This window comes from Seriola dumerili, unplaced genomic scaffold, assembly GCF_002260705.1.
Source record: "Seriola dumerili isolate Sdu_G_001 unplaced genomic scaffold, Sdu_1.0 BDQW01002174.1, whole genome shotgun sequence".
Classification (NCBI taxonomy): Eukaryota; Metazoa; Chordata; class Actinopteri; order Carangiformes; family Carangidae; genus Seriola; species Seriola dumerili.
This window is the reverse complement of record NW_019176429.1, coordinates 252756-272435: the sequence shown is the minus strand read 5'-3', so window position 1 is coordinate 272435 and position 19680 is coordinate 252756. Positions and strand designations below refer to the sequence as shown.

General features: G+C 41.4%; 1 protein-coding gene across 1 annotated transcript; it reads left to right on the top strand.

Annotated features, from left to right (window-relative positions):
• Positions 1-1424: 1424 nt before the first annotated feature.
• On the top strand, positions 1425-19030 carry LOC111239225 (rap1 GTPase-GDP dissociation stimulator 1-like). The gene is made up of 14 exons (XM_022769057.1): positions 1425-1511; positions 5636-5740; positions 8129-8251; positions 8424-8549; positions 8866-8994; positions 9526-9651; positions 10939-11082; positions 11693-11824; positions 13394-13528; positions 13799-13924; positions 14372-14511; positions 14704-14830; positions 16345-16473; positions 17964-19030. Exons 1-14 carry the CDS (start codon positions 1499-1501, stop codon positions 18089-18091), a joined length of 1683 nt encoding a protein of 560 aa, XP_022624778.1. The 5' UTR covers positions 1425-1498; the 3' UTR covers positions 18092-19030.
• The last annotated feature ends 650 nt before the right edge of the window (positions 19031-19680 follow it).

The following is a 19680-nucleotide window of genomic DNA, read 5'->3' as shown; positions in this document are numbered from 1 at the left end:
AGGTGGTGAATATTTATGTAACTCACTCTTTTAAATCTTATTCAGGCTTAAAAAAATAATTGAGGGGGTGACAGATGGGTGCTGTCACAGTTGGCTAGCTGCTCAGTGTCTGGCTGCTAGCTGTCTGCTCGGCATTACATCATTTAATTTGAGTCGCTGAACGTGACATCTCGGCCATGTTTGTGCCTTCTGGAGGATTCTTCATGTAAATATCAGACAGATAATTTGTGCTGGTTAGTTGAACAGAATGTGAGGAAGTGTGTCCTCCTGTATTTTGAGGTGAGTAAAATTCTGCTCTTATTTTATTTATATGTTAGCTATAATTAGCAGGTATCAATGTCTGTGCTCATCATACCTGGCTTGTTAGCTTACCACGTTAGATAGCTAATTAGCCTTGGGTTAGCTGGTTGGTGAGCTTCGAGCAAGATGCCCAGCTCTGCTAACAATGCTAATGAGAGCGTTTGCTCCCAACATGCACTGAAGTCTCAGCTCCACACAGGCCCCTCCTCTTTGTCCAATTTTGTTTTAGATGGGAATTAGGGGCGGAGTCAGACACTGCCAAGATGGAGCAGCTCACTCTGAGCTTCAAAACTGCTCTTGAGAAATCTGTGAGTGACTTCACAGAGGCTACGTCCATCTTTAAGTACAGTCTACAGTCCAGAGTGGAGCTGAAAATAACCAATGACTTTTCAAGTCATTTTTTGTAGCTTGTAGTTTGTAAAGGCATCACAGTTCATCATTCTGATTCTACTGTCCTCAGTTCTGCAGTACATTCAGTGTGCTGCTAGTTCAAGCTGTTACGCTCAGTCCAGTACAAAACAAACAGTTTCTGAGTAGGTGGTCTTATCCATAGCTAAATATTATTCCATTAAATATTTCTGTAAAATAGAGGGTTTTTTTCTTTCAGTGTTGTAAAAAAAATGACAATGAGTGAGAAACATTATATTGCATTCAAAAAACATTCCAGATTTTAGGCCGTTTATTTGTCTTTATTTATTGTCTATCATGTTTTTATGTGCAGTAGATACTCTTATCTGAACAATGAAGCTTATCTGAATTTGTGAATTGAGAAAGAGAGAGAGAGAGGGCGAGAGAGAGAGAGAGAGAGAGAGAGAGAGGAAGATCAAGGTGGGAACAGAGAGCAAATGAGCAGAGAGAGAGAGCGCAAGCGCAGTGGGGGCAGGGAGGATGGAGAGAGAAAGAGGAAGAGAGAGAGAGAGATGGATAATGGGATCGAGGGAGTGAGAGTGAGGAGTAGAGAGAAACAGACAGAGTGAGAGACAGAGTTGGGGTACACCTGACCTTAAGAGGGGAGGGGAGGGGAGCTCCTTTGCTTGCCACACACCCAAACACACACACACACACACACACACACACACACACACACACACACAAACACACAAACACACATACACGCACACAAACGCACACACACATAGACAGTGCTAGCAGGCAGAGGCAGTGAGCCAGCCAGCAGAGAGCCTGCCGACCAGCAGCCATGACAGACACCGGTGAGTAGCCTCATATCGAACATCCACTGTGCAGTTGTATGATTTTAGGCATCACACAGCAGGGAATGTGTGTGTTTCAATGTGTGTATAAGGGGAATAGCAAAAGATAGATAGATAGATAGATAGATAGATAGATAGATAGATAGATAGAGTCAGTCTCTAATACACACCGCCTGTAACATCATTGTTTCCAAATAGTAAAGCAGGGGCTCCTCTCTCTGTTTTTTTTGTTTGTTTTTTTGCATTGCATTGCATTGAATTTCAAATATTTTCATCTGTGTTGGTGCAAGGCGTGGAGTTGCACCACTCCCCAGTGTCAGTCCAGACAACCCCAGCAACATCGAGCTGTTTGTGTCAGTGGCCAGTGAGAGTGCTCTGTTTAGCTCCAGAGTGGAGGAACAGGAACTATTCAGTTGCCTTTGGCTGTCACGCATTAGAAGCTGAAGACACACCACCACCCAACACCCCAGCCTCATCACAAACTACTGCTGCTGCCGACTGTTATTCGTCTTGCTAACTGCTGCCAGTGGAAGCATTGCACATTTATTTAAAATGATCACAGGGGTGAATCAACAGCTCCCTGACAGTCTGAGCACCACTAAACATAAGAAGCTTCATGGGATTTATTGCTGGACTGTTGTATTGGATTAGATTGTGCACTTGTTCCTTCTATTACATCCAAACTGCTACATATATGTGTGTTACAGTATGTAGACAAGCCTGTATGTTTGTATATGTGGAAACATGCAGAGTAGTTGAAGACGCTGTAATAAGCACCCTGGGGACTCCCTCACATCTCTCTGTGGGACTGATTAGTAAATTGCTCGCCTGCTCTCTTGTCAAACACACATGGACGCATGAACATAGTCTCGCTCTCGCTCTCTCTCTCTCTCTCTCTCTCCCTCTCTCAGACACTCACACATACACACTCACAAGGACGTGGGGGTTAGATCCCAACCTTGCAGGCTGTCTTAGCCTGATAGCCCCCTCCACTCAGGCTATTTTCATTCGACTTACAACGGATTAGCTGAGGTGATTACCATCTGCAGGTCTCTCCTCACTCTGTGTGTGTGTGTGTGTGTGTGTGTGTGTGTGTGTGTGTGTGTGTGTGTGTGTGTGTGTGTAATGCATTTTATTGTATGTACATTTGTGTATGCAGCTCCTGAAGCTTGCACCTGAGCTGCCAGCAATGGACCAAATGATTGAAGATGTCTCAGGTTGAAAGGCTGTAATCAGACTGAACTAACTAACTGAATTAACTAAAACCACAGATTACATTCACCAGCAATGTTGTTCTCACTTCCTGTTTCTGCCTATGGCATATAGGGTAAAGTTAAGGTCAGAAAAACAGAAGAGGTCGTGGAAAATAAATGAGGGTTAAGGTCAGGCGACTGAAACACTTGGCTAAGTTAACTGCAGGGCTGTGACAGGGGCAGTCTCCTGAATGAAAGTCAAGCGTGGTCATAGTCGACCTCCACACATTTACTTTGTGCCTTGTGACGTAACGGGTGCACTGCTTCCTGTAATGACACTGAATGTTTGTGATGTTTTTCCTCTGAGGGGCATGGATGTAGGGATATATGTATATTACGTTCTAATCTGCCCTTAAGAGTTTGATATTTCTTATAGTGATATGAGTTGATGGTGGAAAGGTCAGGAGGTCAAAATGAACATATCCCTTCATCCTCTGGGGGTGAGTATCCACAATAAATTTTGTGGTAGTCTAATCATTCATTTCAAGATATTTTTCATGTTGTATCTATATCAGGATGAAACTTTGAATGGTCAGGGTCAGCAGAATTATCCAGGATCATTCCCCGGGGTCAGTGAATATCTATACCAGATTTTATAATATCCTTTCTAGTAGCTGTTCGACCTCTTTTCCTGGACCAACCACTAAGTGCTGGACCACTAATATTGCAGAGACAGGGCGATTTCCAAACTACATTGATTCAGTTGTTATCATGAAGCTTGTCTTGTCATGCTAGTCTGTATGGTTTACATTTATTGGTGGGTTTTGCTCCGATATTATGATCTACGAATAGTTTTTTTTAATTATCCTCTGTGCTCAAACATATCTACTGTAACACATTAAGCTAATGTGTTACAGTAGATATCAGCTTTCCAACAATAAAGCAGACATGTTACAATCATGAATTCCACTGACTGATCATATTTCAACCACTGGTGATGAGCCACAGTCTATCGAGCTGCTCTGTTTTCCCGGCTGCTCAGCAACTGCAGGGAAGAGGAGGAGCACTTCCAATACACTGAGCCTTGCCTCCATTACAGCAAATAAACTACATTGATTCCATGTATCATTATTACTAAAGGAGGCAGAGGAATAACTAAACGTAAGACACAGCGAACAGAGAGAGCAGGAGAGAGGACATCAGTAACAAGGCTTCGTACTAACGACTATGACCAACTCTACATATTAAACAGAGGGAGGCAGACATAAAGACCTGCCTCTAATAAAAGTCTGTGACGTTCTGGAGCTGAAGTAAATAAAGATTAAACTATTGTGGATCCAGACGGAGGCTGTGCTCTGTGTGAGAGACTCAATAACAAAGATAATCTGTCTCTGGCCCCGGTGGTTCACCTGGTGGAGCATGTCATTTTTGCTTAGTCCTTGCCATGGTGGCCCAGGTTCAAGACCGGCCTGTGGCACTTTGTTGCATGTCATTCTCTCTATCTCTTTCTCTCTCTCTCTCTCTCTCTCTCTCTCTGGCTGTAATAAAGGGAAAAGCCTGAAAAATTAAGTAAAAAATAAGAAAGACAGTCCGTCTCTTCTAAGGTTCTCTCTGAGTGACCATGTTACAGTAAATCCATCTGAAATCACAGCTCAGTCTTTCTTTCATATATGTGTTTGGTGATTTTGTCAGACGATCTCACAGTTATAAAATCAGGATTTGACCATAGACAGTCCAGACATAACACTAGGTCTAGACCTAGTCTTGTTTATATTTGCCAATGTAGAGGTGTGGGGCATCACGTTGGTGCAGTGATGAGCACTGTTGTCTCACAGCAAGAAAGTTCTCGGTTCAATACACTCAGATATATGAGGACTAATACAGTATTTACAACTCATTCAACATGAGTGCAGGGTTGATGAAGAAATAACCACTGAACACTTTAGTAGTCCAAAGGTGGAGTATTTATTTGCACCAGGGGTTCCCAACCTTTTCCTTACCTTTTCATACTCCACTTGAAAATCTCAAAAATGTTTGTGATCCACATCCAACCAAATTACAATACGGAGGCCAAATAATATGTTGTCAGAACATTTGTTATTATAATGATGATGATCAAACATTCAGGATTGAACTGAAAGCAGGGAAACATGCAGGAAGCTCAATTTTTCTTTTTTGTTTGATGGGGAGAGATCACCATCTGTCTCTGTCTCTCTTTCCTCTTAACTCTTCCTGTTGCTGACAGCTGTCCATTTTGATCCTCCAGTTTTTGCCATAGATGCAATCTTTTAGTGCACAATCAGACTAGGATTGCAAACAAGTAGGACGTGCACAACGTAAAAGTTCCCATCATTGGCTTATCACAGTGATAGGCCTTAATATGAGAAAAAAAAACAATGAAAGAAGTTTTTAAACATTTTTTATGTTTTTAAAGATCATTACATTTTGAAACATTTAAAACATTATCTATAGTTTTATTTTTTATTATTAAATTTTGTCACCAAAATTGTACTGTTTGCAAATGCTTTGTTAGCCCACTTGCAATACCTTCATGGCCCACAGGTTGGGCATCAGTTGCTTCATTCATGCCTCACAATCACCAGCTGATTCACAGCTGAGTGGGCATCAGCTGACCAGTCCAGTCTCATAGGGTTCATGCAGCCAATGCTATTCTGACACTTCCAGTTATAACTCTAGTGATACACATATGCTCACACCATTTGCTGTACCTCATACACTTCCTGCTAATGTTTTGTTTTGTTATTGTTCATTTATGCAAAATTTAGTGTTCATGTGTTTTTGTAGGGGGATAAGGAAGTCTTTTAAAGCTGCCATATTGTTAACTTTTATTGTTGTTGTTGTTGTCTGGTGGTGGTGGTGGTGGTGGTGTGTGTGTGTGTGTGTGTGTGTGTGTGTGTGTGTGTGTTGCAGACTCTCTGAGTGAGGCACTAAAGGCTATCAGTGTGAGCACAGAGTTGATTGAAGAGGAGCTCAAGCCTCATTTGGACACGGTGCTGACTTCTCTGCTGGAAAAGAGTAAGTCATGTCACACACCTGCACCATCTCACACAGCTTAGCTCTGATGTGCAGGTTAGACTAAACAGGCCATGATGGTTTTTACTTTTCCTTCTGTCATCTGTAGCTCAGCCCTTTCATTCTGCAAGTGAAGAAAGTTGTGCATTACTAGAAATAAATATTCATGCTCCCCAGAGTGTTCTGGGGAAGATGAATGTGGAATAAGGAATATGAAACATTGCTGGCTTCATGTCAGCTCTCACTTCTCGATCTGCCCTGTAGTTTCTCTGATACATTCACTCATTGTCTTCATTTCCACTTTATAATAAGACCACCCTTATAAAGGATTTATAAATAGTTTATAATTAGGTTATTCATTTGGTTGTTAACACTTTAAAAAACATAAATAAACAATTATAAACAAGTTCTCACAGTTTTCATACATTGATGCAGGCTCACTATTTGGCAAGATCAAGTTAATGCTTTCTACTCATTAATTAGTAATTAATTACTCGAAACGCGTTGGCATCCATATTCAAATAAAGGATTTTTAGTTTCACATATACAATCGGAAGGGCCCAGATTTTTTTCTGACTGCCATAGTACAGTTTCAACTTTCACAATACTTATTACACTGGATAGTTGTTTTTTCTAGTTTATATGATTTTAGAGATGTTTGTAAGTTTATGGTTCAAAAAGCTAAAAAAAAAGGATGAAAAGGAGATATATCTGAAGGTTACAAGTGGGAATGATTTTCTTTTCTTTTAGTTACTGTATTGATAAGAATGTAGGCAGGCATATACAAGTCTGTTCAGTCACTACTTAGTACATAGGCCGATCACTTTATTTTTTGTTTTTGTTTTTTCTGTCTATATTGTTTATATTTACTGTATTATGTGTGATTACTTAATAAACAACGACTACTAAATCAATTAGGCTTCCTTTTACCAGTTATAAATTATAGTAATTCATTAATAAATGGGGATGTGTTTTACACTTTACAATACGACTCCTTTGCCAGTTAACAATGTTAGTAATTCATTCATAAATGGTTGTAAAGATGAGATACCAAGAAAAGTGTTGTGTTCTACCTGGAATGCTAAAGTAAAGAAGAGACCAACCAGCAAAAAGCATCTCCATGTTAATCTCCACTGTGCAGAAGAGTCTGATCAACAGCTGTGATTATAATGAGGACGGCTGCTGAGAGCATGTCAAGGTAAACAATACTGGCACGCCCTCAGAGGATGAATCTGGTCATGTGATATGATCATGTGATCTGCCATAATCTGATCTGTCAAATGAAACGATTTGACCATTAAGATGCTGATGGTGGTTCATTGATAGTAACTGAACAAAGGTGATGAAGCAGCAGCTACAAATGATGATGGAGAAAACGATATGAAAACAAAAGATATGAGGCTCAACAGTACAGATACATGTGTGCTCACTATTTGGCAAGCAACAGGTCACTGTCGCCCATTTTTATCTACTGTGTTATAACAGCTTATAAATCATTTATAAAGTGTTAGCAAGCTAATTAATTAACTAGTTGAAAACCTTTCACAAATCCTTTATAAGGGGAGTCTTATTGTGAAGTGGTATCATATATTCAAAATGAAGGCACCGCAGTCCAAAATGGCTCTACCCTAATGGCTTTTTGCTGTAGCCTTACAGAAACATTGCAGGTTTGACCTCATCAGACTGATTTTTAAAAGCGACTCAGGCGCTTCAGACATGTGACCTTCATCTAAAATTGACATGACATAGGCAGTAGTAGGTGTGTGACTGAAAGCCAGTGCTTTACATTAGCCTGGATTTTGTGTGCAAATTGAAAACTCGTTGTCAGGGTGATACAACTAACCAAATTAACTGCTTATTTTTGCTGAAAACAAGTATTAATATTATTATTTAATATGTTCTTAATGGAAAGATCCTCAAAACCACCAGCAAGACACACTTCACAGGAATAGGTGATCTTGGATCCTGAACTGCTTATAGAAAAAACTGTGTTTCATATTCTGTGGTAGAGGCGATGCATGTAGCTGCCCTGAGGCCTCAAAACTCCAGGGACCTTAAAGGCTCCAGGCTTTTGGTCAGCTGATTGAGCTAATTCAATTTGGGAATGTGTAACATGTCTGACATGTCTGGTCCTAGGTACCTATCTATAAAACATAAGACCTTCTTAAAGTACATGTTGCATCCGGCCTGTCACCTAAATAAAAGTGAAAGTGTGACGTTGGCAGTAGAGAAAAGGTGAGGAGGCCACCAAAACCATCTGTGACGGTGCCTTTTTTAATGCAAACACCTGCAGTCATCAAAGTCACATCAGAGCTTCACTGTGTAAACTCAAAACCCCACATATCTCTAGTACAGGCTGTGGTTTGAATTCCTGCTGTTGTGTGTCCACAGAGAAAGATGCTGCTGTTGACATTGCCAGAAGTGGGATTCTACCCACGCTGGCCCAGGCCTTACAGAGGAAAAGCAGCCTGACCTGCCAGGTGGCTCTGGTGGTGGCAGAGATGGCCCGTGAAGGTACAGTGGGACCCTGCTACACTGGTCATTAGCTGTTAGGTTTTTGGAGAATAGAAAACAAGATACTATACTGCAAATAGTGATAAAATACAGCAGGTTTAAGTATCTGCTGTACATTTAAGGGAAATACCAGAGTTGAAGAGGTAACGTCTCATGGTTGTGTGTGTTGTAGCTGCAGTCAGGGAGCCGTGCATTGAGGCGGGCCTGGTGAAGGTGCTGGTTCCCCATCTGAACAGCAATAACCCGGAGATGCTGCTGAACACTGGCCGGGCCATCGGGCGCATCTGCTTTGACAACTGTGAGTTGGTGTGACGGTGCTGGCTCAGTCACAAGGCTTTACTGATGATGAAGAGTGTGCTGATGAAGCAGAGGCTGTTCTGTTGAGGGTGACAGAGGCTGACAGTCTCTCTGCATCTTTAGGTGCTATGTATATGGCTTTCATTTTTTATTACCCTCCGTTAAATGTGATTAATTGTATACAATTGTCTTGGCCATAAATTGAAACACTGACCTTAAAGAAATGATTCTTTTTGTATTAAAAACAAATACCAGAATAAATCAGTCACTGTATTCTTCATCGCTTCCCCTGTCTCTCTCTCTGACCTCCCACCCAGCGTACCAACAGGACCAGTTAGTCCAGAGCGGTGTCATCCCCAGACTGGTGTCCATAATGAGGGAGTATCCAGAGAATGACCCACTGGTGAATGTCTGCCTGCTGGCCCTCTGTAACCTGGCTGACATGGGTGATTATTTAGATTTTATTCATTGTAGTAATTTATCATTATTTTCCATGGTTTGAATCACACTGTCTCAATATTTAGACATATCATCTCGCTCTCATGGGTTTCCCTTGTCACTCATATAAAACAGACTAAGTTGCTCACAGGTACAAGGGTGGAGTAAATGCTGGAACACACTGTCGGTCAGTGAGGTTTTTAAAGTGTTTGCGTACAGCGCTGAGAGAAAGCAGTGGGAAGAAGCAACACACAAACACAGATCTGATTCACTGCTTCTCCAACTCATCTCATCTCTGAAGATGTCAAACAATGAGTCTGAGTTACAGCTCACAGTGAAAACACCAGGATGAAGCAATAAAGCTTGTCTCAGAAGAACAGAGGTTTTAAATACACTGTTGTTTAACCCCAATCAAGAGGAGGGCAGGAAATCTGCTGCTGTGTTCAACTGGCAGTAGATGTCAGCTGTGTGATGACTGGCAGTCAGGATAATTAGTTACCTCCAACGCTGTCCATAGTTATAGACCCCTGTGTTTGCAGACTCTGCGAGAGAAGCCCTGGCAGAGCAGGACGTGGCAGATGTGCTGACGTTTCAGCTGAAACGGGCGCCTGATGCCGAACGCCGACATGTCATCCTGGAGATACTGGGCGCACTGGGCGAGAGTGGTAAGACCTTCGGGGAGGAGGACTCACTGATGAAACTCTGACTTGATATTTGATCTGAGATCCATATGAAAACCTCTCAAGTTGGGACTGATAAAGTCAGGCTTCATCAGAGATTTTCATTATTGTTTATACTGAGGTAGCCTTTACTTTCATATCTAAAGCGACTGGGGCTATGATTAAAAATCAAACCCCCACTTGACTTGACTTATATTTAATATAATATCAGTTAAATACTGTCCACTGTCCGCTCTGCAATAGAGGAATGCACAATTCAGATTATCAGGGATAAAAGAGAACAATAGCTGATAATATTCATTGATCAGAAGAACATAGGAGACGGGGGTCGGTTGAAACACAGATCAGGGACGGTTGCAACTAATTAAAAATACATTCGATTTCACTGAAAAACTTTTGCTTTTTGTCTCAATTTGTACAGTATTCTGAAAATATGCATAGTTGAACAATAATATTATAGTATTATTTATTTATTTAACAATATTTATCAAAGAACAGTTATTGAGTTTTGTTTTGTGTAGAACATGGAACCTACCTTCAGTCAAAATGGGCACAATTTATTTATTTTATTGCTTATGATGAAAAGAACAGGCAAATATATAAAAGACCATGTGAGGCTAACAAATAATAATTCAAATGAGCAATTATTGTTTCATCTGTTTTGCTGTGGGACAAAATTATCCTCCTATTTTCTCTATTTCTAACTAAAATGTTAAACACACTGTTGTGTGGGTCTGTGTTGATTTGGCTGCTGAGCTTGGAGACAGTTACAACCGTCTTTACCTGGTCAGCCATGACGGAACATATGTGCTAAACACACTGACACATGCTAACCGTGTCACTTACAAATCAAACAAAACAATGATTCAAAAGAATTGATAAAACGCTCAAGGACAGTTTGACAAAAATATAGCTAATGAAAAAAAAATTCCTTTCATTCCTCTGACCTTTTTTTTTTTTCAGTAAATGCAGCAGCAGATGTTGAATGTGTCTTCTGTCTTGCTGATGGAAGGAGGGTCTAACTGAGAATATTTAGTATGTGTGAGTAGCATGTTTCTGATTGGAGGAATAAGACTTGTTCCAACCGCCCCCAGTCTCCCGTAATTATCACAACAGACAACTGTTCTCCAGCTTCAACAGCAAGGACAATGGTTGCATCTGCACTGCTGCAGCTTTTCTTGATGTTGTATTTTTACTGGTAGACAGTGTTAGTTTTTAAAAATGCTTACAAAAGACAGTGGTAAAGCTGACCTGGTTGTCCTGCACCACCAGATGCACTGAAGCTGCAGTTTGCAGAGTCAGGAGTACCAGAGGCTTTATCAGAGATGATCCGGGGCCTGCAGGGAGGTTCTGACCCCCATGACCTCTGCAGCATCAAGATCGCCTCCAACCTCATAGTGTCCCTGCTTTTAGGAGGTGAGTGATGCAGGTCCTTGTCCTCATGGGACATCTGTGACAACAACACTGTCTCAGTGTAGGTATATCATTTACTATTTTTTCATGTGTTTCTGTCTTTCACCTCATTCAACCCGCACAGACAAAGAAATTTGTGATGTGATGAGTCTGGTTTAGGTAATCAGAAAATCCTGTGCATGTAATTTACTCTGTATTTTCAGCTTGTCAGTTGAAATAACACTGACTGTCATGTCTTGTCCTCTCTCACTGCATCCATGCATGTCTGTGTGAATGCACCATAAATGTAGTGTGGACTGAATTTCATTAGCTGTCATCTAAAGAAAGAGACGGAGGAGGAGACAGAGATAGAAAAGTGCAGAGGGTGTGGGCCGGGCATGACATAACAGACCAGCCAGGCAGGTTGTCTCCAGTATTATCACAGCTTTCTGCCCCATTTATCTGGACAGAGTGACCTTTCTGGGTGGTAGTGTGTCACAGGCTTTATACAGTCTTTGTATGTCTGAAAGCAGAAATCTCTGAAATCAGTGCACCACTGTTGTTTTATTACTGATCTGTTGCAGCAAATCATCCTCACATCATCCACCATATATTATTATTGTGTCTCTGCCAGATGAGTCCATGCAGAAGTGTTTTGGTGAGGGGTCAGGACTGGTGTATCAGGATGTGCTGTCCTGGCTGCAGAGCTCCAACACTCAGCTGCAGCTGTCCGGAGCCTTGGCCATCGCCAACTTCGCCAGAAATGGTGAGATGTTTATCACAGACTGCAAAGAGATTTGTATCTATGTTTGTCAGAGGAAAAAGCCGCAGCCCATTCCCTGCTCAGCAGCAAACACACTCATTCAGAGAGCAGCTGGTCAACATAGTGAAGCATTTAGCAGCTAAAGAGACCCAACACAGAGCTAACAGAGAGGGGACACTGGATTAAGATTCATCAGGTTGAAGTAAACACTGAATGATTTTGCTGTGTCAGCTTGATGTGTAAATAGATGTGTAATAGACTGTTTGCTAACAATTTCCCCATCTCAACTAAGGTGATGATATGTTCATTTTCAATTAACTGTTTATCTCCTGAAAACAAGTGGCCAAAAATCAGTTATTGCAGGTTTAAGATTTAATATCTTCTTAATGGAAAGATCCTCAAAACCACCAGCAAGACACACTTCACAGGAAGAAGCCATCAAAAACAACATTGATTGATTTGTATTGATTTCATATTCAGTGGGAGAGACAGTGCATGTTGCTGTCCAGGGACCTCAAAACTCCAAGGGCCTTACAGGCTCCAGGCTTTTGTTTTCATCAGCTGACTGAGCTAATTAAATTGTTTGGGAACGTGTTAACATGTCCCACATGTCTGGTCCTAAGTATCTATCTATAAATAATAAGACCTTTGTCCTTAAAGTACATGTTGCTAATTCTTGTTGATTTTTTCTTTTACTGATGTTTATTGATTTTTACTGATCTTTATTGATCTTTATTGATTGTAAACACACACACACACACACACATTTTGAAACAACTTTCCCCTCCTTCCCTCCCTCCCAAAATCAGCTTTTATGACAACAGTAATGATGCTTTACAAAATAATAATTAATATATGACTTAAACATATATCAACGTGTTTATGTGCGAACTTACATACTTGCAAATCTAAATAAATAAATAAAAGGGTACAGTCTCATTTGGTAAATGTCAAATTCAAGAAATTGGGTTGTCAGGTATTGATTCCAAGAAATTGAGAAATGAATCCCATATTTTATGAAAAATAGGAGTTTTTTGTTTGATGCATGTAAGCCTTTCAATCACTATGCAAGAAGAAAGCTATTGATCCAACGACCCCAAGATGGACAACAAACACTTTTCCATCTTATGGCAATAAGACGTTTCTCTCATGATGGCAGCGATTAACCAACTTACTGTCATGAGTTCTTAGGGACAATGCTTTTGGAAAAAGACAAAGAATAATCTCCGGGAGTACAGGGATCTTTCTGTGGATTATGTTGGACATTATGTTAATTATTTCTTTCCATTCTTAATTTAATGAGTGTCATGTGTGACAAGTTCCCCAAGTTTGAAACCAGCACCTAGTGGCTGTTAGAGGAACTGCTGCTATAGGCCATTCAACATCAACATGTTGCCTTAGACACCAACATCTTTAAAAGTAATACAATATTACTTCATTTGAGTTTGTGTTAATTAAACTGACCTTGTGTGAGTTGGGATTGCATGTCTACACTTTGATGTGGTGTACTGTAATGTCACACACTAATCAGGTTCTGAAAGTGTCGGTTTTGGCCTGTTGTGTCTCTGTCAGACAGTAACTGTGTGAAGATGCTGGACCTCGGCGTGGTTCCTCACATCCTGACTTTGCTGGAGCAACATGTCGATGAAGGAGATGTGTCTGTTCAACACGCTGGACTGAGCGCGCTGAGGAACCTGGCCATTCCTGGTACTGATCAGAGTAAAACAGTAGAGATATGGCACCACTCACCAAATGTCAAAGTAATTACTTGAAGATTAACACTGTAACTTATCTTTGAAAGGACAGAGTCATACATGCTCGCACCAAGAGTCAAAAAAATACCTGGGTCAGGCTGGACGCTAATGTCCTGAATGTGTTTTGTCATTATAAACCATACAAAGCAATACATGTAAACACACACACCGTCCACACTGAGACACTCAGGAAGTGCATCAGTACCACATGTGTGTGTTTCAGCCACTAACAAAGTGCGGATGCTGGAGGACGGGGTGACTGAGAGGATAAAGACCCTGCTGCGCTCTGACATGCCGCCGGTTCAGTTCAAACTGCTGGGGACACTGCGCATGATGGTGGACGGACAAGGTGAGATTAACTGTTAGTTTGAAGAGTTTTAAAATTCACATACGTCGTAGAGGTATGTAAGACAGGCTGTGACTGTTGCTGCTGTGGCACCATGCGTAGGCACCACTCGGTCGAGGCAGATTTCCACAATATTACATTTCAATAACTGACAGTTCAGGAGGTCCAGTGGAGCGTGTAACAGCGTGGTGTCAGTTCTGATGGGAGCCTCTGTGAATGACTGGGTCTGGGTTTGTGTGTGAGTAGGAGAAAACAAGAAGTGGCCAAGAAGTGGCCACAAGCCCTCTTCCCACCCCACAGCATCAGACTGTTGTTTGAGTTGAGACTTTAAGTCTTCACTTTTTTTTCACCTGTACAACTCAGTGGCAGCCTGTAGCCAGATTTCCTGGTTTGTTTTTGATTTTGTTCTCCTCTGTTAACGGTTTTCCTTCTCTCTGCTGTGTGTGTCAGAAGAGGCAGCCTTAGTGCTGGGGAGAGATGCTGTGCTGCTGGCTCGGGTCATGGAGTGGTGTGAGGCCAAAGACCACGCGGGAGTCCGAGGAGAAGCCAGTCGCTTACTGGCTGCCTTCATCAGACACAGTCGCAGCCCAGTGAGTCTGTTTATTTTGATCTAGGTTCAACTAACGCTCACCGTTGATTCATGGCAGTCACACCCAGTCTGTTGGAGTTTAATGTGATGACACTTTATGTATATGCGCGCACACACAGACACACACACACACACACACACACACACACACACACTAACTATCTGTAATGGACTGATTTCCTCTCTCTGACAGGAAGTTGTTTGTGCTGTGGCCAAAGCAGATGGGGTTCGGCACCTTATCTCCATGGCAACAAGTGAACATGTCATCATGCAGAACGAGGCCCTGGTGGCTCTGGCGATAGCATCTGCCATTGACCTTGGTAAAGCAATTTCAGATGTTTTATGTAAAGTCAAAGGGTCTGGGACTGAATTTATCAGGCGTGTCAGAGTCACTGCTAGAAAGAGACTTCATCTATATGTGAACTCTCAGCGAGGCTGAAGAGTGTGGCCGTGTCTGTCCTTTATAGCAGACCTGCCTGGAACAGGTAAGGGCAGCTCTGCAGTTCTCCTCAATCTTGTCAGAGGTTGGAAGTAGTTTGGACAGTTGAAATAGGTACACAAATGCCAATTAGAACAGATTTTACCAGATGCTTGCCAAATATGGGCCCTGATGTCATCAAGAATATGATGTTAATTATAGAGTTAAAAGTACAGGAAAATCTAAATTGTGAATTTGTAACTACATTGTGATGGTTGTCTTCCTAGCAGGTCATAGAAATGTCTATTCTATTCTATTTCCTTGTTCGCTACGTTTGTGAATAGTTGGACAGTATTTCATCACACAGACTAACACGGCTGGATCTCTGGATGTGTAGACTAACTAACATTTCCGGCTCCAGCTCCAAGACCGTAGTCAGAGAGCACAGGGGAGACTCATGTGCTAGTTAGCTAAACGGGTACTGTACCTGAAGGTTTAAGTTAGAAAATATACTGTAACTGAAGGTTAAAGTTGGGAACTAGCTAACATTACTGTTCCTCCAGGTAATAAGGATATATAAATATTTCAACCTCATTTGGGGGGTCAAAGTCTTAATCAAGGGGGTCTCTCCCATCATCCCCGTAATTCAACCCCTGGTGATGCTGCTCTATAGTGTTTTCAGTCGTGGTTGTTAATGGCTCATCTGGCTCAGACTTACAGTTTATGACTAATGTGACCTTTTCTCTGTGGACACTGTTTATATATTATAATACATCTGATCATCATTTGATGTCCCATACCGTCCTGCTGTTTAATCACTGTTGAGCAGTTATTTTAGGTTTTATATAACTTCACATGCTTTGCACAATACATCATATATACTGTGCATGTAAGAAGGCAGTTCTTCAGAACCAGCTGATGCTGATATGAGTCAGGCAAGTTTCTTAGTTGTTCGAAAAAGAAAAGAAAGACAAGCCTGTGCGTGAGGAGCAATCAGCACCACAGTGGTTGGACAGCTCCACCTCAGGCTAACCACGGTTTATTATTGGCCCAAGACTTAAAATAAACACTGACACGTGTGTATGTTCCACTATTGTAGCTAATGTACGAAGCAGAAGCAAATAACCACCCTGCACATAAATAAAGCAAACTGTTTGCTTGTATAGCATCAAGCACAAAAAACATTACAAGGGAATACAGAAGCTAATTAACAACTGAATACAACCATGGCTCTTTGGGGCCACTCCAGCAATGAAACTACAGCTAGAGATGACATACAAGTGTAGCCAGCTGCAATCAATGTGCTACACTTCCATCTACCAACTAGGGAGCAGAAAAATCAGTTAGAGTATATGATGTAACGTGTACATTTTGTTTACTCATATGTGTCTCTGTGTGTTTGTGTGATCACTGCAGAGTCGATGAAGGATCCCTTTGGGGAGGCGGAGCTGTTGCCCCTGCTAAAGAAGATGTTGGAGGATCCTGTGGGGGCGGTCGAAGTCAAGTTCAGTGCTTTAGGTCTCATCTGCAGTCTGGCTAACTCCAGTATGTGATCGATTTTTACACAGAATCTCTGTTCCACTGCATATCTCAACATGTGTCAGAGTGTGAGAACAATCTGACCACAGGAGCTGCACCATGCAAGTCTCATTTAAACTTTAATATGTAAATAAGGCTCTGATTTCAATCGAGAACCCAATATATTTCTTTGTATGTTAAGAGAGAAGTTGGTACTTTGTAAATACAATCACTGAGCACTTTATTAGGAATATCTGTACACCTGCTTATTCATGTAGTTATTCAATCAGCCAATCATGTGGCAGCAGTGAAGTGTATAAAACAACAAAATCATCCAGTGAGCAGCAGCAGTTTCTGTGAAACACCTTGTTGATGAGAGTGGTCTGAGGAGAATGGGCAGACTGGTTGGAGCTGACAGAAAGGCTACAGTCACTCAGATAACCACTTTTACAACTGTACTGAGCAGAAAAACTAAAAAAAAAACAAAAAACAAAAAAAACAAATCCTACACATCTCTGTCAGATCCAGATCATTTTCTGGATCAAGTCATAGATCTCAACAAAAGCTGGATCTGGCACTTTAACTGGATCAGCACCTGAATTTAATAAGTTCTTCCATTGGTCCATTCCCCATCCATCCACCAAGTTTGGTGAAAATCAGTTCAGTACTTTTTGCATGAAACCAATCAACAAACAAACACTGGTGAAAACATAACATTCTTGGAGGAGGTAACAACACGTCCAACCTGGAGGTGGATGGACTACAACAGCAGAAGACCATGTCAGGTTTCACTTCCTGTGGAATCCATGAATCCATGGAGCCAACCTGCCTTGTGTCAGCAGTCCAGGCTGGTGGTGGTGGTGTGATGGTGTGGAGATTTCGTCATGGCCACAGTTCACCATCTTCTAATGGCTATTTCCAGCAGGATAAACTGGTTACATCAACATGACAGTGTTGAGTGTCAGAGAACTTCAGTGCCCCCCCCTCCCAGTCTCCAGACCTGAATCCAGTAGAACACCTTTGGGATGTGGTAGAACAGGAAATTGGCAGCTTGAATGTGCAGCTGATGAATCTGCAGAAATGATCCATGACATGAGGAACCCAGGAACTACCCAGTGTTAGCGTGCTGTTCCTAATAAAGTGCTCGCTGAAGTCTCTTTAGAACCAGCACCCAGTGGCCGTAAGAAGACATACTGAAAGCAGCATACAGCAGTCAGCTCTCAGGTTGCCTCTTTAGGTTTAGATGTTCTTTCTAGAGTCTGTTGAACTAATGCATTAAATAATGATCATCAGTCCTGACTGTATGTCTTCATATCTGTTGTGCTGTCAAGGAAAAAGCAGCTCATCTTATGTTTCTCACTTTAAACGACAGGTGGAAAGGTTGTGCATGGGATACACAATCCACACATGAACACATGAAACAGCTTGAATACATCTGCACATTTTTACTTCTGCTGCTGTTTGCAACCCATCTCACATGAGACTCTCTTCTTCTTTCTCACCCCTGTCTGCTCTAGGTGTGATGAAGGAGGAGTTGAACTCTGTGAACATGAAGGAGAGCCTCAGTAAACTGACAGATCATAGCAGCAGTAAACTTGCCTCACAGGCCAGCTCCATACTGGCCACCCTCAGTGACACCAGCTAAACCAGCACACTGCAGCAACACAGGATCTCATCTGCTGTATGGATTTCTCCAGCTTATTCAATAACATGCTCTAATTCAAATGATCTTACTGCACAGATATTATTAAATATTCAATTGGCTTCTAAAAATGTCACCTGTTTTGTGGCAATAATTACTAATTAAATACGCATATGACTAACACTCTGTGCCCCCAATAACAGCCCCCGCAATCTGACAACATACTGTCAGATTTCCAGCTCTTAAACCCTGAACAGAAGGAGGGCTGAAGGTGTGAGTGCTGGCCTAAAGGAAAGTGCTTCATTCAATCAGCTTCATGGTAACCTGTCATCAGATTGTGATATTTCTCATATACAAATGTACAGTAAATGTAGCGGTGGTGGTGGCGGTAGAGGAAGGGTCAGTGGATTCACCTTCAGGGGACAATTATTATCCAAAGAAACTATGAAAAATTACAGTTCATAGATTCAGAACTGATAATTACATTTTCCTTTGAATGACAGTTGACACCTGAAACAGGAAGGTCAAAGAGGCAACTAAGATCTGGATGTGGCATCATTCAGATAGAGGGTCAAACATATTCGTACAAATTATTTCTACTTATTGGATGCAATAACAGTATACACTGAAGTTTGCACTGCTTCAATACTTCAAAGCAACTATCAGACTTTCAGTTATGGTATCTGTTCCTTAAGGAGCTTGTATCAGTTTGTTTGTTCAGTGTTGTGAACTAAAGATGATGTTCTGTGAGACTGAGACTCTGACCGCTACAACGTTCAGCTGCAAGTAAATCATTAAAAGTTCAAGAGTCTCAGGAGATTCAGAAATGTACTATGATATTTTGAAAACACACCCAGAATATGAACAAAGAAACAGCAAAAGGTTTAAAACAGTTTTAAAGTTGTGTTTTTGGACATTTTGCCTTTGTTCTGATTGTTGGGGTGAGAGAGAGACAGGAAAGTCAGGGAGAGAGAGAGGGAATAGGCAGCAAAGGGCCATGGGTCGGATCGTAGGTAGGACTAAGTCTTTGTGGTACTCGCTCTACCAAGTGAGCCACCGGGGCACCCCACAAAAAGTGAGTTGAGCTAACATAGTTCACTTACTACATTTCCTTCAGAGCTTTCAGCTACATCTGATGGCCTTCTGCAGTGGTTGGAGTTTGTCTGCTGTCATGGAAATTGTTCACTTGTCATCATATAACCTAAACATGGAAAACAAATGTGACTGTGTTAAGTTACTGAATACAAGGTGTCAACTGCTACAAAACAAGTGACACACTTTATAAAGTTTCAGGATTGTGCAGCAAAATTATTTGACTTAAAAAATTTTGAATGATTTTTTAATTTTAATGACTCCCGTCACAAATAAAATCATTGGCTGAGATTGTTGATATTAAAGTGAAGGGACGGTGCTTTGGGCTTGTTTTCTCACTCTCCTTCCAAATCAGTGGGGCCAAGTTTACTTTAAGACTGAAGTATCTTTGACCTGGTCCATCACCAGAATTTTTACAACACAACCAGCTCATCAACCACCATCAAAGCACTTTAAAGCAGACTGCCCGGTCTGTAATTAACCACTGTCATTCTGATGAG